At 33.5% G+C, this 19,728-nt stretch overlaps 8 protein-coding genes across 8 annotated transcripts; 2 read left to right on the forward strand and 6 right to left on the reverse strand.

Moving 5' to 3' along the window:
* Nucleotides 1–9: 9 nt before the first annotated feature.
* On the reverse strand, nt 10–1,424 carry DFA_05364 (uncharacterized protein; the record flags this gene model as incomplete). The annotated part of the gene is made up of 3 exons (XM_004361026.1): nt 10–314; nt 381–493; nt 577–1,424. The coding sequence occupies 3 exons, from the start codon at nt 1,422–1,424 to the stop codon at nt 10–12; spliced, it is 1,266 nt and encodes a 421-aa protein (XP_004361083.1).
* Nucleotides 1,425–1,778: 354 nt separating this feature from the next.
* On the reverse strand, nt 1,779–2,864 carry DFA_05365 (saposin B domain-containing protein; the record flags this gene model as incomplete). The annotated part of the gene is made up of 1 exon (XM_004361027.1): nt 1,779–2,864. The coding sequence occupies one exon, from the start codon at nt 2,862–2,864 to the stop codon at nt 1,779–1,781; it is 1,086 nt and encodes a 361-aa protein (XP_004361084.1).
* A 600-nt stretch (nt 2,865–3,464) lies between these two features.
* On the reverse strand, nt 3,465–5,662 carry DFA_05366 (uncharacterized protein; the record flags this gene model as incomplete). The annotated part of the gene is made up of 5 exons (XM_004361028.1): nt 3,465–4,033; nt 4,125–4,359; nt 4,569–4,648; nt 4,731–5,503; nt 5,625–5,662. 5 exons carry the CDS (start codon nt 5,660–5,662, stop codon nt 3,465–3,467), a joined length of 1,695 nt encoding a protein of 564 aa, XP_004361085.1.
* A 399-nt stretch (nt 5,663–6,061) lies between these two features.
* On the forward strand, nt 6,062–7,750 carry tbccd (tubulin binding cofactor C domain-containing protein; the record flags this gene model as incomplete). The annotated part of the gene is made up of 4 exons (XM_004361029.1): nt 6,062–6,207; nt 6,291–6,805; nt 6,833–7,261; nt 7,344–7,750. 4 exons carry the CDS (start codon nt 6,062–6,064, stop codon nt 7,748–7,750), a joined length of 1,497 nt encoding a protein of 498 aa, XP_004361086.1.
* Nucleotides 7,751–7,938: 188 nt separating this feature from the next.
* rpl19 (S60 ribosomal protein L19) lies at nt 7,939–8,614 on the reverse strand (the record flags this gene model as incomplete). Its single annotated transcript, XM_004361030.1, has 2 exons — nt 7,939–8,378; nt 8,503–8,614. The coding sequence occupies 2 exons, from the start codon at nt 8,612–8,614 to the stop codon at nt 7,939–7,941; spliced, it is 552 nt and encodes a 183-aa protein (XP_004361087.1).
* A 1,271-nt stretch (nt 8,615–9,885) lies between these two features.
* DFA_05369 (uncharacterized protein) lies at nt 9,886–10,101 on the forward strand (the record flags this gene model as incomplete). The annotated part of the gene is made up of 1 exon (XM_004361031.1): nt 9,886–10,101. The coding sequence occupies one exon, from the start codon at nt 9,886–9,888 to the stop codon at nt 10,099–10,101; it is 216 nt and encodes a 71-aa protein (XP_004361088.1).
* Nucleotides 10,102–10,718: 617 nt separating this feature from the next.
* On the reverse strand, nt 10,719–14,466 carry kif7 (kinesin-1; the record flags this gene model as incomplete). Its single annotated transcript, XM_004361032.1, has 7 exons — nt 10,719–11,284; nt 11,365–11,456; nt 11,523–13,237; nt 13,319–13,443; nt 13,531–13,674; nt 13,760–14,117; nt 14,209–14,466. 7 exons carry the CDS (start codon nt 14,464–14,466, stop codon nt 10,719–10,721), a joined length of 3,258 nt encoding a protein of 1,085 aa, XP_004361089.1.
* Nucleotides 14,467–14,969: 503 nt separating this feature from the next.
* DFA_05371 (uncharacterized protein) lies at nt 14,970–19,662 on the reverse strand (the record flags this gene model as incomplete). The annotated part of the gene is made up of 6 exons (XM_004361033.1): nt 14,970–15,602; nt 15,682–15,769; nt 15,850–17,255; nt 17,336–18,516; nt 18,589–19,126; nt 19,486–19,662. 6 exons carry the CDS (start codon nt 19,660–19,662, stop codon nt 14,970–14,972), a joined length of 4,023 nt encoding a protein of 1,340 aa, XP_004361090.1.
* Nucleotides 19,663–19,728: the final 66 nt, after the last annotated feature.

The raw sequence follows: 19,728 nt of genomic DNA on the forward strand, positions 1-19,728 counted from the left end.
AATTCTATTCTATTTATTATTTTTATTTTGTTGTTGATATAAAGAATCTATAATCTTTGTTGATCCATCTTCATATTTATGTTGAAGTCTCTTCTTTTTTTTACCAGATGATTCTCTTTCAGCTATTTGTTTTTTGTTATTCTTTGCTCTTTCTTTTTGATAATGGCTATACATTTCCTCTATTTTAGCTTTTGATTTTTTTGGATGTGCAGAGGTTATTGCTTGTAATAATTTCTTGTATACTATACCTTCTGGTGATATAAAAGTTCTTTGTTTTATAGTCCAATCATTTCCTAATATTTCTTTTAATAATTCTATAATAGAATAATTATAATATTAATAACAATTATAATTTATAGGCGTGTTTATAAACAACATACCTTCTCTATAAGTATTGACTTGACCATCTTTGTTTTCTGATGTCGGTGGTAAATTGGTCATTGGTACAAGATATTGTACTCTTGGTATTGCTTTTTCTAAAGATGATTTAAATCTTGTATTAAAAAAAAAAAGGTTAGATAGATGAATGATGGAATAGCTATTATTATTAATAATGCTTGAATATTTAATATCTACCCTGATATATTAGTTAAAGATTTAGCAGCTTTAATAAGATCATCAATTTGAATTGGTTGATTACTTTTACCTCCTGGTAGTGATTCAGCCACTTCATTATTGTAGAATAAAGAGTCCAATAATTGTGTCAACATATCGGTTGACATCATTGATAATACTGTCAACATTTGAGGTGTTAATGTTTCTTCTTCTTGTTGTTGTTGCTTTTGTTGTTGGTTCACTCCATTTGATGATTGTTTACAAGCCCAAAGATATCTAATCTCTTCCTCTAAAAGATCAATATATTGATCTGAAAAGTTGTCAGGCAAGACTTTATGTGAATGATAAGATTGACCATATCTTTTATCATAGTAAGGCCATCTAGATGGTAACTTGAATTGTTGATTGAAAATGATAGTTGATTCGCCAATGACCCGGTTTATGTCGTTTTCTTCAAATTTCTCTGGTTGTTCTTGTTCATCTTCTTCGTATGAACCAGTAGTAGCAATGATTGCACCAGACTGATCTCTATTATTATCTTCTTTGTTTGTTTCTTTTGATGATCGAGGTATGTATTTATAGGTATACCTATATTGTTTCAAATTGGTGTCTACAATAGTAGTAGGAGGTTCCATGATTGTTTTTGTTTTCTTTTTTTGTTGTTGTTGAGGACGAGCAATTGATTCATCGTATTCATCAAATGAGTCTATCGATGGTAATCTCTTTTTCTTTGGTGTTGTTGGTTTTTGAGTTGTAGATGTAGTAGAAGTAGTCGATGTAGATGTAGTTGAAGTAGTTGATGTTACATCATTGCCATCATAATCTATCTGTTCTTCGATATGAGATCCTAACTTGTCCCAAAATGACATGTCTATCACATCTAATATAACAATGACGATCGATTTTGCAATATGTGATTGGTTATACAAAGCTTTGTCGTCTGACCATTTGCATAAATTAAATTAATTAAAGTTTTTTAATATTATTACCCTTCCTTTAATTTCAGTTGGTAAGCCTGACTGTTATTAAATTACTTTTCAGAGTACTCTGAGGACTATTCAAAGTATTGGATGAACAATAACAAATTCGCGATTGATAGATTATAACAAAAACGGAACAGATATTATATTTTTCTTATTATTTAATCAATATATATTAGCACTTAATATATATAATTGATGGGAATGATTTTATTTAATATTTTAGATTCGGTCTACAAGGATTTAGTGGATTCTAATTCTGGCAGAGTGGTTGGTGGTTGAGGAACCAGAACCAGAGGATGAACCAGAACCGGAACCAGAGGATGAACCAGATCCAGAACCAGATGAACCGGAACCGGAACCAGAACCAGATGAACCGGTAGAGGTGAAGGAGGATGATGAACCAGAGGCAGATGATCCAGAAGAGTTGTCAGATGAGTCAGAGTTGTCTGATGAGTTAGAGTCAGAGGATGAAGATGAACCACAGAGACCTACTTGGGAGCAGGCAGTGGATGGGTTTTCTTCAGAGATGACATAGTTGATGAGAGTTTCACCATAAGTGTCGACGACGAGTTCGCAGATGCTGGCGAAACCGGTACGCTTGCATTGTTGGTCGAGGTAGGCAATGATTTGGGATTCGGTTTGGTTGTTCTTGACTTCGGCTTCAATGACTTGGACGAGGTCTTGGCAGACGGTGCACATGAGACCAACTTGGATTGGTTCGGCAACTTCGACGACCGATGAGCAGAGGCTGAGTTGAGCGCAGATGGTGGATGGGTTTTCCTTGTTCTCGAGCATTTGCATGATGGCTGGAACGTATTGTTGGACGAGTGATTGACATTCACCAGCGAGACCACCAAAGATCTTGCATTCCTTGGTCAAAAAGGCAATAACTTGGGTTTCAGTGGCGTTACCGGCAACGTAGGTCTCGACCTTTCCGACGATGAATTGGCAGAGGAGACATTCAGCATCACCTTGGATTTCTGGTTCGACGACAGCAGCCTTGACTTCAGAGGAAGTGCAAAGGGTGAGTTGTTGGCAGATAACATCTGGGGTTTCCTTGGCGAGGACACCAGCGACAATGGTTGGGAATTCGGCTTCGATGAGGGAAGAGCACATTTGTTGGTAGGCACCTGGGACGATGAGGCAGACCTTTTCGAGGGCAGCTTCAGCAGTGGCAATGCTTTGGTTGGCAGAGATGTAGCTCTCGGCCATTTGAACGACCATTTGGCAGACGCCACAGTAGCCGTTGCTTTGGGCTTGGGCAGTTTGGCCAAACAAGGCAAAAACTGATAATACGATAACTAATAAAGCGGTGAATGATCTCATTCTATATGTGTTGTATATAAATAAATATATGTGTAGGGATATATATATAATAATATAATCAAATGAATGAAAAGTGAGGCCGAGTTGTAGTAGGTTCGGTTGCCTGACCGACGGAGCAAGGAGGAAGGCTTTTTTTTTTTTTTTAAAAACGAGAGTCTGAACGAAAAGTTTATCGAACTTTTTTGTTTTGTTAAAAATTTCTAGGTCGATCGTTTGGCCTCGCCCCCTTTTGAGGTGGCATCTTCGAGGTGTTGTTGAAACTCTAGATTTTTTCCGATTTTTTTTCAATTTTTTAAAGGATAGGTGGTTTCCAAAACCAACGCGTTAACTTGTAAAGGTGGATCGAAAACTGCTTTGCACAAGAGAGCAAACACATTTCCCGAAGCCAAATAAAACCCCTAATTTACACCCACAGATGATGACTACACTTTATAAAAAACATGTTTGATTGTTCCATTGACTTGTCCAAGATAGATAGAAGATCGTCATCTTTTGACCTGACAAATCGTACTAAGGTCCATTTCCTTGCTTAGTTTTAAAATTTCCACCTACCTTTTTTGTATTTACAATATTTATTTAATTTTATTTTATATATTTATTTTACAAAGATATTAAATTTAAATTAGATATATCAAATATAGCCAATTGTTGATTCAATTGACCAAATTGAATGGCTTGATCGAGTTGTGTTGACAAGAATATCTTTACGCTATCGTAATAATATTTTTTGTTTTCATCATGGTCGTTTAACCATCCACCAACAACATTGTTACCGATTGTTTGAGAATGTCGTACAACCTTTTCCAAACCTTTTCTATCAAAGCTGTCTTGAGTTTCTAGATATGCTACAGATATACCTTTTAGAACCTTTTTAAAGGTAATAATATCTAGAGTAAATCCATTTGGATTGTCACGAGCAATTGATTCGATGACATCTACAATCTTTTCAAGAGGTGGAGCATTAAAGGTATGTTTAAATTCGATAAACACCAAATTATCTTGTAACAATTCAATAGAGAATGATCCAACACCTGATGGCATTTGACATGATATTACATTATCATTGACTATAGATATATTTGTACAAAATGATCCATCTAAATAATCACCAAATACAGAGACACTTAGATCCTCTGGATGTGTACTATTACCAAAATTTGATCCATAAACTTAAATATAAACAAACAAGGTTAATACATAGTCTATATTGTTACAATTGTCTTTTTGGTTTGATTGCATCGTCATCATCATTGATCATACTTGTAATTGTACCACCAGAAGTATCTATAGATGTAACTGAATTGATTATACTACTTTGTAATGTAGAGTTGTAGAATCCTCTTCCCCAATTATCTCTTTTATCTAATATATCTTTTGTTTTATAGTTGTTATTGTTATTGTTATTAGTAGTATTGTTGTTGGGATCATTACGAATACACAAAAGTAATAATATACCGATACTAAAGAATAGCCATTTACAATTATTAATGTCCATCTACTTTTATCTAAATAAATATGTATCTAAGCTTCTTTGATATCGATTGTGACTCGAATAGAACTGTTTGGAAAAAAAAAGGTGTAATATTTATTTAATTTAATTTAATTTTCTTTGTACAAATTATTTGATTTGATTTGATTTGATAGATGGATTGATAGGTTGCACAGCTGATAGATAGATAGATGGATTTCTTATTTTTTATTTGCTCTTCTTGCAAGTTCCAAAGCACCAACAATTCCAGATCGATGTTCAAATGGTGACAATACTATATATTGATCAATGAGTTCTAAATAAATAAATAAAAGTAATAATTATTAATATATATATATCTATCTATTATTGTTATTGTTGTTGATTATTTTTTTTACCTTCAGTCAAATATGGTGATTTAATATAACCATTCAAAATTTTCAATACTTGAGTACCAATGATTGGAAAGAGAACGGAGCGATTCATGACACCACCTCCAAGAACAATGATTTCTGGTGAGGAGATGAGAATTAGATTGGCACAGAGTTGAGCGAGATAGTGTCCAACAATAGACCATACTGGATCATCGTCTGGGATCATTGCAAGTTTATCGGGGGAGACTCCAAGTCTTTTGGCAATGGCACCAGTGCTTACCAAACCCTCGATACAGTTGCCGTGGAATGGACAAGTTCCTGGGAATTGGTCATCGGGGAGGAGACGAGCAAAGGAATGGCCACCCTCTGGATGCACCAAGCCATGTACAGACTTTTCACCAACGACTACACCAATACCAACACCTGTTCCAACGGTAATATAGACACATGATGACACTGGACCACGTTTATGTTGGTTATGGAAACACTCACTAATAGCGGCACCATTACAATCAGTATCGAAATCCTTTGGTACGTCAAACTCATCAAACCATCCAAGAATGTTTGTGTTTTCCCAGTTTGGCTTTGGAGTGGTAGTGATGTATCCATAGGTCTTTGAATTTCTGTCAAGGTCGATCGGCCCAAACGAAGCAACGCCAAGTGAATCAAACTTCTTTTGACGCAGCCATTCAACCACCTTTTCCTTGGTCTCGTCTGGTGCCGTAGTTGGAATATAAGTACTTTCAATGATATTTGATGGTACTCCTTTAGCAATAGCAATAGTAATACCTGTTCCACTATAAATGATAAAATAGAATCATTCATTCAAGAATTAATTTAATTATCGTATTGACAGCAGCAGATCAATCATCTGCTGTAACTGTAACAACAAAAGTAACAACAAAAGTAACAACATACCCAGCCTCAACACCTGCAAGGTAATAGTTTGATTCCATATTTTGTATTGTAATGTCTGTAGACTTTTAAACGATGATTATCTCTTGATTATGCTATTATTTATTCGATATGAGTGAATGAATGAATGAATGAATGAAAGAATGTATGATGTTGGGAAAACACAGAAGACACGTCCCCCCTCTTTTTGAAATTAAAATAAACAAACAACCAATCAGGAAAGCTGCTATTTAATAATATTTGTTTTTTGTTTATATATGTTTTTTTATACACTATCATCATATGATCGTCCGTCTTTATTTATAGAATCATTGTTTTACAATAATAAAAGTAAAAGTTAAAGTACAATAAAGTATATATATATATATTATATATATATTAAAGAGAAAGAAACAGACGTATCGTCGGGGGAGACTGTGTTTACAACACTCTCCACAATAATGATGAGCGATACCTGCAGTAGCGACTTTGTTCCCAATACTGGAGGTGGCAGCGGTTCATCTTCTTCCTCCTCCTCCTCCTCCAACATTGGTGTTTCATCATCATCGTCACATATCAACAACAACAGCAATAATAATGCAACTTTGTAAGTATTGACCAATCATTTAAAAGTATAATAGTAGATATATAAACTAACTTGTTTAACTCTTCTTCCCCTTCTTCTTTTAGTAATTGTACAATAGTCGATCAATTTAAAAAGACAATACTTAGATTAGAAAATGATTTCATTGGTAGTGATAACAATATAAGTGGCATAAGAGACACTAATATTAGTAATTATAACAACTATAATCATATATCTGCTGTTAGTAATAGTGGTAGTGGAGGTAGTGGAAGTAGTGGAAGTGGATCTAATACAAGTGGAACGTCTCCATCGGCAAGTTCCATTCTGAGACACTCTCCACCAATGATTGTTTCACCAAAATTAATACACCAACAACAACAAAACAATCATCCAATTCATCATACCAACCATTTTAGTATATCTGATCCATCATTCTCTCCACCACCATCACCTCATTCTCACTTTATACCAATCTCATCATCATCATCATCTTCCAATTTATCATCATCTCCGTCATCCTCTACAACTCATCATCATCATCATCAACAACATCATCATCCTCATAATAACAATAATAATAATAATAATTCACAACCAATTAAATTATTTATAGGTAATAGTAGGAAATCTATATTTTATATTCTAGTGACAGTTGGTACGGGAACGATAACCAATTGTCATGATTGTACTATAACATTGGGTCCATGTTGTGACTCTATCGAAATTAGTGATTGTTCTTCATTGACAATCATTGGCATTACCAAAGGAATCAAGATTAGATCATCTTCTAACATTACTGTATATATATGTACGAATCAGAAACCAATCATACACTCTGATTGCCATGATATTAAATTTGCGCCATACAATACTCATTACCCTACGCTCGAGCATCAAATAACACAAGCCAAATTAAATGTCAACCTAGCAAGCAATCTATGGTCATCACCTGAAATCGTTAAAACTTTGGAACCTGTTCCTCCTTCTTCTCTTCTTGGTGGTGTAACCTCTTCTCTTGAACTTGGAGTATCACCAACAGATACATTATCAAATATAAAGACTTTAAATTTAAATGGTAAAAACAAAAGACAAATGATTGTAATAGTTAAGAGAATAGAACATTAGTATTAATATTTTCTTCTTCTCTCTCTCTCTAGATCATAATAATAATACAATATTTACACTTGTTGAACCAGAAGATTTCTATCCATTCACAATCCCATTTAATTTAAAAGGAAAGACCAAGTCCAATCCATGTGAATTACCAACGAAATACTCGACTTGCTTAAATATCAAATCCAACACTATTCAATCACTTCACAAACAGATTCAACAATCTACCAACGACCAAAAGATTAGAGTACACTTGTTACATTTGATCGAATCCAAATTCCATCAATGGTTACTGGAAAGCGATAATATCAGACAAATCAATGATTTGATAAATATGGAACATAAAGCATCAAATAGTGGTTTCCTTCAGCAACAACAACAACAACAACAACATCAACAACAACTCCAAACTAATCCAACAACATGTACATCAAATAATTCGAATAAATAAATAAATGATATAATAGTAGTAATAATAATCTAACTTAAAGACAGATAAAACAAACCAAAATATTAATTACTTTAAAGAAAAACAAAACATGAATAGAGTGTATTACTAAACTATATTTATATGATTTGTTTTGTTTTAAAATTAGAGTTATTTTTTTAATAATATGATTTATTTTGAACAAGTCTAATTTAAGCGGTGGCTTCCTTGGCAGCCTTGGAGATACGACGATCTCTGAGGTTACGGTTCTTGGCTCTACGGGCTTCAGCTTGATCGTTGATTTGCTTCTCTCTGAGTCTTTCGGTCTTGGTCTTGATGATGTATTCGATCAAGGTACGCTTGTTCTTGAAGGTGTTACCCTTAGCCTTGAGGTAGAGTTCACGGTAGGTGTGACGATCGATCTTCTTGGCCTCACGGTACTTCTTGAGGAGTCTACGGAGGACACGGATACGACGGACCCAGAGGAGCTTGGATGGCATACGGGCCTCACGGGTACCGCAACGACTACCGAAACCTCTGTGACGACCAATCTTCTTGGCAGCAGCCAATTCTCTGGTTCTGAAACGTGAGTGGACAACGACTGGCTTACGGATGATGAAACCATTCTTGACCAACTTACGGATACCAGCTCCTATAAAAATAGTAATAATAATAATAATGGTAGTAATGGGGAGGGGTGGGTAGATACAATATTAGTCATCTGATCTTCATATAATATAATCATCGATATTGTTAATCATATATTTGATACATACTGGAGTTGGCAGTTGAGACTTCAGAGATTTCATTTGGATCAATCCAAACTCTTCCTTTTCCGCACTTGAGGATGGAAGCAGCTAACCTCTTTTGTAAACGAAGGGAGACCATTTTTTACTAAGTTTATAAGATCTATAAGTTAGTAATTATGTTTAGTTATTAGTGATTGATCATCAACAGTCGACTGTTTCAAGTGTTGTGTGAGAGAGAGTGTGTGAACAAAAAAAAATCAACAAAAAAACGAAAAAAAAGAGGCTATGAAAAAAAATAAAAAATCGAAAGAGATAAAGGTGTGATCATTGCTTTTTTGTTGTTTACATATCTATGTATATCTGATTACACGTGTTGTGCATATGATAAATTCATAAATATGTTTACAAAAAAAAAAAAAAAAGAGAGAGATCATAACTGATAGATCATGTCACTCGTACTCTTTGATCAATCCCTTTTGATTATAATAATGAACTGTATGGCTGCTGTATGTGTGTGTGTGTGTGTGATGTATATAATCTATATTCTACTATAATAATTTATCAAAATAATAATTATTTATCTGTCCTTTGCCTTTTTTAAAGTACTATTACTAATTATAATTATTGTTTACTGACTGTTTGCTAGAGATATAACTGTAGTACTGATTATAATACAAAGAGAAGATGGTTATGATGTTTTTAAAGAAGCCTCTTATACAAATATTTAAAAAAAAATGTTACAAGTTTTATGACCTACCCTAAACACACAGCTAGAGAGGAAAAAAAAACAAGAGACTTTTTTCTTTGTTAGAGTTCGTGTGTGCGACCGAGAGAAGAGAAAAAAAAAATTGTCAAAATAAAAAAAAATCAAAAATTTTACATTCAATTGTAACATGCCAGTGCGTAAATAATTGCACTGTGGCAGAGCCTCCTGATCAACCTCTTTATTTCTTCCATGTCTTGACATTTTTTGAATGAACAACTTTATTTTAATCGATCAACAATGTTATAATTCGTTGATAAATAATATAAAATATTACTTTTTACGTAGTTTATAGATTCTTGGATTTTAAAAGTACCCAGTCGAAATCAACAAATTAGTATTGATATTTTGAATCAATTATTTATCTTTTTTTCATTACATAATGGATCCAAATATATATTAAGAATATGATCCAAACAAAGAATATAAATAAAAAAGTATCTTGGATAAAGCTGGAAGCTGGAAGCTGGAAGTGCTTGGAGAATGGATGGTGTAAAAAAAAATTAAAAATTAAAAAAAAATTTGTTTGCGATCATTGATTTTTCAAACACTATGCCCACTGTGTTGCTGTCTGAGAGATTAGTTCATTCAGAGCAAGCAAAAGAGAGTAGTTTTATAAACATAACAATAGATTTAGATAGTAAAGAATGACCACCGAAGTCAAGTTCACAGACAGCCTCAAGAACTTTAGCAACAACCTCAACAGAGGTGGTTTAGCCAAGGCCTTTGACTGGTACCACGCTAAATACGTCAAGACTGGTTCCTTTGCAGTCGTTATCCACGCTATGGCTGGTATCACCTTATTCTCATACATCATTAGACACGACAGAATTGCTCACCACAAGACTGCTCCAAAGCACTAAATAGCTTTAGTTTTTTTTTGTTAATAGTAATATAATAATCAATCAATAGTTAATAATCAATAATAATATAATGCAAATAATGATGATGATCTCTATCCAACATGATATGATATCATATCGATCGATCGAATTCACAAATGTATGTTTGTAGATATAGATATAGATATAGATATAGATAAACAGGACAGGAAGAACACATCAGATTGCATGGTAGTTGTTGATCATTTCATTTCTCTCTTCTAACACTTTTCATATCCTTCATCATCATCTATTATAACAAACAGGAATATTTGTACAAGCAGTAAAACAACATAACATACAAGATAACACAGATTGAGTTGCAATAAACAACAATCAATTTATTTATCAAAGAGATTATTATTGGATCACCTGAATGATCATTACTCATTTTATTTTATGAGTAGTATATCATAGTTTTGGGATAGAAACGACGATGATGATGATGATGATCATCATCATCATCATGAATACAAAACTATACTTTGGCAAGGAATGATCATTACAACTATATTTGGATTGAATAATTTCAAGTAAATTTATTTACGATATATTAGATAAAAAAAAAGGTAGGTGATGTAGAGGGATAATCCGGATATTTAAGATTTGTTAAACATCCTTTTAATGAAACTGACGAATCCTTTAATCCATCTTACTGCAAAAAATGATTCGTCACTGGTAATACTCAATTGATTGTTTGAGGTTTGTTGTTGTTGCGTAGACGTAGTTCCTGTTGATTTGGTTGTGGTTTGAGTTGTAGTTTTGGTTGTTTCGATCTGTTGTTTTGAATAAAATGATTTCTGTTGTTTGTTAAAGGCTTCCACTTTCTTTTCAAACTCTATCTTTTCCAATTGTAATTCCTTTTGTTTGACTTCAAAGTCTGCCTTGTTGATGGATAATTCCAATAGTTGAGCCTTGACTGTTTTTTGTTCCTTTTCTACTTGGTCCTGAAGAGTGTAAAAGAGTGATTTCTTTTGTTCAAACTCAGCCTGGTCGTTGTGTAGTTTGGATTGTTGCATCTTGATGGCTGAGAGCTCTACCTTTTTGCTATCCTCTGTAACAATAACCAATTGGTGTAGGTCACCATCACCATCAGCAGAACTATCTTTTTTCATTGATACCGTAAATGGTAATTGATCCATCAATGTTTGTAATAAAGTTGGATCTAAATTAAATATTAAATATTAATATTAGTGTTTTTGTTAATACCGGTATGGTAGATAGGTTAGATATGATGATAAATACTTTGATAATGAAGTTTTAATAAATTGTAAGAGTTTTGGATATCAATAGAAATGGAAGGACATTCTTTACATTTAAGGTTTTTATCTGGATGACTATAATTAATAAAGGGAAATATTAATATTACAATACTAATATTAATATTATATTATGATACAAACTATTTTAAAAGAGATTGTTGATAGGCTTTACGAAGTTCTGTAAGAGTAGGAGGACGTTCTGAAAATGGAGGAGAGCTATATACAATGCCAAGTTTTGAAAGGTGGTTATTTACAACGTTGATATCACTTATATGCGATGTAGTAATAAATGAGCTTCCAATGATCATTATGACAATCGCAATAATAGTAGAGACGATTAAAATTTTACCAACATTTCTCTTTTGCATTTTTAAAGGTTGTTTGACAAGTTCAACAGTAGTGGAGGAGGAGGGTGATGATAAAGAAGAAGAAGAAGAAGAAGATGACGATGATTGTTGTTCGTTACTTGTTGTTGATGTTAAAATATTATTATTATTATTAGTCTTTTCATTTTGTTCTTTTACTATTGTTATTTCTTGTTTTGATTTAAAATTAATATTGTCATTATTATTATCGATGTTTGTTGTTGATGATTTGGTGGTGGAAGTGGTTGTTGTAGAGGTGGACAGAGTTTCAAATGTATCATCATTATGATTGTCTAGTTCTAAAGATTGTAGTTTGTGTTGTTGTTGTTGTTTGAATATAAGTGGAGCATTTAAAAGTGGTGTAGCTTCTGCAGATGACTCAAGTGTTGGTCTTGTTGATCTATCTTCCAAGATAAATGAAGAGTCTCGAGAAAGTGTTGGAAGGATGAGGTTTCCATTAGAATGTCCAAGTTCAATTGATTGAGAAGATGATACGAGACCAATGTTGCGTGGAGATAGACGAGGTGATTGAGATCGGATCATGCGATCCCCATCGTCACCAGCATCATCACCAGTATGATCTGACAATGGAGAAAACATTGCAGGTGAAAGATTCATATCATTTTTAAGATCCATAAATCTATCCATAAATGATTGATGACTATCCTCTTCCTCCTCTTTTTGATTGGTAGCAACAACTACAAAGTCTTCATCATTATTGTTGTTATTATTGTTATTGTTATTGTTATTGTTGTTTGTGACAATTGCCAATTTTCTAATTTCATTTTCTTCTTCATCCAAATCGATATCCGATACAGCATCAGCATCATCATCATCACCTTTGCTACTATTACTAGCTGATAAATCTTCGATAGCAAGTTGTTTGTTACGAGGTGATAAAGCCAACTTGTCACGTGAACTTCTAATGACATGATCTGATATGGTGGTAGTCATGGAGGAGGTCGTTGCGTTACCAATAGTCTCTGAAGATTCATTGAGCTTCTTTTTGTTGCAAGTGAGTGTACCAAGGTCCTTGGCAGAGTTGACCAAATTGATAAGATCCTCCTTTTCTTTGATCAAAAAGTCAATATCTTTGCTTTGACTATCCACTTTTGTCAAGAATATTTCAATCTCTGATTCTAGTTCTTTGATGCGGATATTTGCTTTTTCCAACAATTGTTTGAGTTCAACCACTGTAATTTCCTTGTTGATCTTTGGTTTGTTTGTAATCTTTTTGGCTCTGGTACCAAATTGGATGGTAGACAATGTTTCACTTTCATTATTGTTACTTGGAGAACATGCAATAATGAGTGTTGTCTTTGAGTTACCACCCAATGATTCTTGTAATACACGTGTCAACTTTGAATCTCTATAGGGTACGTGTGACTTGTTTGATGTCAATGAATTAATAACTGTACCCAAAGTTGAAAGTGATTTGTTAATTGTTTTGGCTTCTTGCATTCTATCTCCTTCTGCCAATGTTTTTGATGCCTAAAAAAATAAATAGATAAATAAATAAATTAATAAAGTTAAATCAAAATTTTAAACCATTTAATCAAAGGTTTTACTTACTCTTTCAGAACCAGCCAAATCAACAAGGAATAATTTAGACTTTTTAGATGATAAATCTAAAAGATTTTGTTGTGATAATTCAATCATTAAAATTGAATGACTTCTTGAACTTGCCATACTCATATCTTAAATTTAAAAAAGTTAAAAACAAATAATTAGTAAACTATAATGTAATAATAGACTGTTTATATTTATATATAGTTTATACTTACTTGTTGCAGCAACAGCTCTATTGTTATTGGTAATATTTAAAAATTCAAAACCATCCTCTGGTGATTGAATCACTGTTTCAGTAACACCTTCAAGATAAATGCCTTTTTCAGGGTGTTCACGAATTGATAAATTCTTTTTTGATTCTAAATAAAGAGATAAATAAAAGAGAATAAATAATCCATCCAAGTTCAATAGGAATATACATTAACTATATATATATATATTTACCATCATATAAATCATTAATTTTTTCCATATATAATTCAACAGAAGACATTTTGAGAACAAAAGCAAGAGCACTATTCTTTTCTCTCATTCTGTTCATGCCATTGAATATTTCTTCGATGATACGAGGGATGATACCATGTCTACTTTGTGGTTCTTCTTCATCGTCTCTAGTTGGTTCACCATAGATGGTATATGTTTTTCCAGATGCAGTTTGTCCATACGCCAAAATAGTTCCATTGTATCCATCTAAAAAATCAGCTACGATCGGGGTTGCAACATCGTTGAATAGTGATTCCTGTGAATCTTCAAAGTTGAATGTTCGATCAAATGAGTATTGTTGAACAGATCCATCATCTCTCTAAATATAAAAAGAGATAGAGAAAAGTGTTAGTTTAACAGATCAATCTAATCATCTCGATTCATTTTAAAGTTTGAATTTGAATACCAACTCTAACAGCGAATGACTTTGAATCATGAAAGGTGACTATATTATGTTCATTTCTTTTTTGTTCTAGTTCTGTTAATGGACGGAATCTTGCTACTACTCTAATACAATTAGAAGAGTTGGATGGAGATGACGATGTAATGACTGGGGACTGTTGTTGTTGTTGTTGTTGTGACTGCGACAACTGAGATGTTGAAGAGTTCAATGTCGACGAAGATGACAATGAAGACATTGACAATGTCGATGATAATAGTTCATTCATTTATGTTGTGATTAATACTCTACTATCACACCCAATAACAATCTATATTTATCTCTTTTTTTTTATTACTATGATTACAATGAATATGAAAATGAATGATGTTTGTGTATATATATAATATAAATATGATGATGATGACTAATTAAATAAATAAATAATGAATGATTAATCAATGATGTGATGACGATGATTTCTAAAAACTAACTAACTATAAATATTCATCCAACCAGAAAAGGTTTCTTTTATTTGAAGAGGAAGCAAGTAGCTGTGATGTTTTTTAGGCAACTTAACTTACCCTTTTTGTGGTTCATTTTTAAAAAAGGGTAGTGGAAACTTATTATTTTAGTAATCTTTATCTTTTTTGAGTAAAAGAGTGGGGTTTAACTACTCTAGATTAGGGGGGTCACAAGTACAGATTAAAAGTATCATTAATATTATTATTCAAAGATGGATAAGTAGTAATAATAATTATAATTAAATAATAATATTTATTTATTTATTTATTATTTTCTTTGTCTTTTAATAGCAGATGGATCAAAATTATGCAAGTCTGAATCTCTTTTGCTATTTTGTGCGTTGGATGATTTATAGTTGGCAATGAGAGATTCACGGTATTGTTCGAGTGTCTTTTCCAGTTGTGAGAGATCCACATTTTTGGAGAGTAGTTGTCGTTTCTTGTATTCGGCTACTTCCTCTTCGATCTTTGCCATCTCAGTGTCTTGCATGACGACGGGCATTTCTTTTTTCTTTTCTTCCTCTGTAAATTCATTGTAGAGTTTGAGTCGTGCTTCCATCTCTTCGTTGGTGCCCTTTCTAATTAATCCATTTAATTTACATAGTTTTTCTAATTCCTCGGTGCTTTTTGATTGTAATACACTTTTTGGTTTTGGTGGTGGAATTGGATCATTGGAAATTGGAACACCATCAATATCATCATCTTCCATTTCATTATTGTTGGTGGTGGTTGTTGCCGTTGAATCTGCTGTAGCTGCAGTTGGTGGTGGTTGTTGAGTATCCAATGGCTTATTATTATTATTATTATTATTAAATAAAAATGTAAACTTTAATCCTAATACAAAATTCTTTGGGTATAATGATATATGTTCCCAATATGATAATACTTTAATGATTTGATCCTATAAAAATAGAAAAAGAAAGAAAGATTAATAAATGATTTCGTATTAGAACATTTTGATTGACTATAGTGTATCATACCTTAAAACTTAAAGCTGAAACTCTTCCAGTTATATTTTTATAGGTATCACTTAAATTACTGAATAATAAAGGTAATTTGTTTTCAAATCTAAAAAAGAGACAAATAAATATATTCATTAGAATTTCTAAAAATATTTTGATGATTTGATTAATTTAAAAACAACATACAATGAACGATATGAAGAAACATTTTGAACGGAAACTGTACAATTACAAAGGATATCAGAGATTAAATATAGTTTTGGTACTTTTGATTTGGCATTGATGGCTCGCAAACCAGCATCAATGATAATATCGACAACTTCTCCACTATACTCTGCGTTATCGATTGAGAATCCCATCACTTCCATGATTCTTTCTCGTGATGTATTGAGGTACTCTAACATATCCATAAGTTGTTCTCTCTCTGCATATGGCATTTCCTTGATCTTGTGATATCTTGCTTCTCTTTCTTTACCACGTGGATCGTATATTCTTTCTTTGTTGTTGTTATTGTTGTTATCTCTTCTATCCATATGATCTCTATCTCTTTCATGTCCTCTGTCACGATTATGATTATAATCTCTTCCCATGTCTCGGTCTCTGTTGTCGCGATCTCCTCCTCTTCCCATATCACGATCTCCTCTTCCCATATCACGGTCTCCTCTATTATGATCAAAGTCACGGTCACGGTCACGGTCGCCTCCTCGTCCCATATCGCGATCTCTTGCCATATCACGATCTCCTCCTCTTCCCATATCGCGATCTCCTCCTCTTCCCATTTCACGGTCTCTTGGGTGATCCATATCACGATCTCCTCCTCCTCTTGGCATGTCGCCACCTCTTCCTATATCACGATCTCTGGAGCTGTGTTGGTGGTCTGCCATTCCACGGTCTCTGCTGTGATGATGGTCTGCCATTCCACGATCTCCTCCTCCTCCTCCTCCTCTTGGCATGTCACCACCTCTATTTTCCATTTCGCGGTCTCTGCTGTTGTGATGATGGTCGGCCATTCCACGGTCAGGCATACCACGGTCACGATCCCTGCTGTTGTGATGATGGTCAGGCATTTCACGATCTCTGCTGTTGTGATGATGATCGGCCATTCCACGGTCTCTAACCATTTCACGGTCACGATCTCTACTATTGTGATGATGGTCAACAATGTCACGATCCTTGACCATATCACGATCTCTACTATTGTGATGGTCTCTATTAATAGAGATATCCTGGTCTTTGCTATTACGATCCACTTTATCCGCCACATGTACAACTGTACTTGGTTCATTTGGAATGATAATATCGGTAGTGCTGATATCAAGAATGGGGGTGTTGGGGTCAAGTGGAGGAATATAGAGGAATCCATCTTTGACAACTTGAATAGGTTTGGATATATCATTGATGGCAAATGATATGGTTCTCCAAGTATAGTATTGGTATTCATCACTATTTGGATTAAATAAAAATTGATAGATTGGATTATCCTTTTCATTCTCTGTGATTGCCTGTTCAAATGGATATCCTTCAGTTGAAACATAACGTGCCAATTTATCTATTATACTTTTAAGTGGTTCTTCAGGGTTTTTAATTTGTACCTAAATAGAAATAGAAATAGAAATAGAGTAAATATTTACACTAATTTCATTCCATCATCATTCATTGTTTTACATCTTACCTTTAGAATACTATTATCTGGAGTCAATAATGCTTTGGGAATTTGATTTTTTGCCCAACTTATTTTAAGTTCTTTACCCTGTAAGACGGAACCGTCCATTGCTTTTTTGGCTTCGACTGCCGCTGGATTGGTAGAGTATTGAATGATGGCACAACTTGGAAAGTTGTTTTTGTTTTCAATGAGTTTAAGAGATACAATGCTTCCAAATTTAATAAATGATTCTCTAAGATCCTCTTCGAGAACATTCTTTGCAAGTGCACGGATATAGATTGCAGTATAGGATGATGTGTCTTGATCTCTTCCACCATCGTCTTCATATTTTCTCTTTTTATCTTTTTTATCCTTGTAGTAGCCATCTCTATCCTTTTCCTTGTATCCATCTCTATCCTTTTCTTTGAATCCATCTCCTCTTTCTTTAAAGTTGACAACATCTCTTTGATAACTATCACGTTCATGATCTCTATCTTTAAAATTGTCTCGATCATCTTTAATATTCATATCTCTATCCCTATTGTTATTATTATTATGGTTATTAAAGTTGTTGTTGGGATGATGATCTCTATTATTATTATCTCCACGGTGATTATCTCTATTATTGTTATCGCCACCACGATAATTGTCTCTATTATTATTGTCACGATGATTGTCTCTATTATCCCTCATATCTCTATTGTTATCACCACCACGATGATTATCTCTATTGTCACCACGGTGATTATCCCTATTGTCTCTCATATCTCTATTATTGTTATTGTCTCTTTGGTTATGTCGATTGTTGTTATCTCTTCCAGTGTCTCTATTTTCACGATAACTGTCTTCATGGTAATAATCTCCTCCTCCTCCTCCTCCTCCTCGTCTATCATCTCTATTGTTATCACGGTCATCTCTTCGCATATTATTATCTCTTGGACCATCTCTATTGTTATCTCTACCGTTGTCTCGATCCCTATTATTATTATTATTGTCACGATAATTATTATCTCGATCTCTAAAGTTATTATCTCTATCCCTATTGTTATTGTAACCATCTCTATTGTTGTTATTGTAACCACGATCTCTATTATTATTATTGTTGTTATAACGACCGTCTCTATCTCTATTATTACCATAACCATCTCTATCCATATCTCTCTTTTCCTTTTCACGTTCTTCTTGCTTTTGTTTAAACTCTTCTTTTAATTCTAAAAAAAACAAACAAATTAATTAGTTAGATATATAATCTTATTATTATTTAAGGGGCCACAGATACATACCATCAATCAAAAGTTTCTTTGGCTTTTTGATTGAGGAAGAAGGTGTTGAAGGTTGATGTTTGACAGGAGTAGGTGCAGCAGCAGAAGATGACGATGGGTTAGATGATGATGATGAGGGAGCATCACCTGAATCAAAAATAGATGGTCTAACAATTGGACCAGCATTGTTTCTATTGGCTGAAGTTGGGTATCTTGCATTACCTTGTTGTTGGTTTTGCTTTGATCTGTTATTATTATTATTATTATAGTTATGATTCTTGTTGTTATTGTTATTATTTCTATTCATACCACTTCCACTTCCATCGTCATCTCCATTATCAGCTTGTACAAATCCACTCTTTACAAACTTTGATTTGTTGTTACCAGATTTGTTGTTATTGCTACTATTATCAAACTCTGCGACAAACTCTTCAAATGCCTTGGCAGTTTCATTTTGATCACGTTTCTTCTTTTTCTCCAAGTCTTGTCGGTGCCTGTCCATCATGGATACTTTGGTATTACCTCTTTTGATATCATTCAACGTTTGTTCGGATGCGCTCTAATTGAAAGAATTGCCATCAATATGCTGTCATTTTGAAATAGACATATATATATATAATATAATATAATATATGTATATATATATATATAAATAGGCATATAATAGAGAGATATATATATTATGTATATATGTAGATAATAGATAGTAGATAGGTAGCTATGGTGGGAGGGGTAGGTGAGGAGATGACAAGAACACCACCAACCACCACCAACCAATCCCAATCCCAATCTTTGCATATCCAATCCATATGTGTTGAACAAGCATTGGAGAAAGGAGAGCGCAGAAGCAGCTTTGAGCCAATAAAGTATATAGAGAGAGAGTAACTAATTGTTATCATATGATGACGATATACAAACTTTCATGGTTGATGGTGCAATTGAATCTTGGTCCAATCCATATGGCATGGTAATAGGGACGCCATCCAAATCTTCATCGTATTCTTCGTCTACTTGGTTGTTTCGATTGTTGTTGCTGTTGTCGTTGTTGTCCAATGCAGCAGAGGTACTTGTACTTGTACTTGTATAGGTATCCATTTTATCACTAGGACTAGGATTACTTGTAGTCGTGATATTAGACATACCTACTATTTGTATCTATAT

The sequence above is a fragment of the Cavenderia fasciculata genome (assembly GCF_000203815.1).
Source record: "Cavenderia fasciculata unplaced genomic scaffold Scf_Dfasci-G-o-80e12.f1-5, whole genome shotgun sequence".
Taxonomy (NCBI): Eukaryota; Evosea; class Eumycetozoa; order Acytosteliales; family Cavenderiaceae; genus Cavenderia; species Cavenderia fasciculata.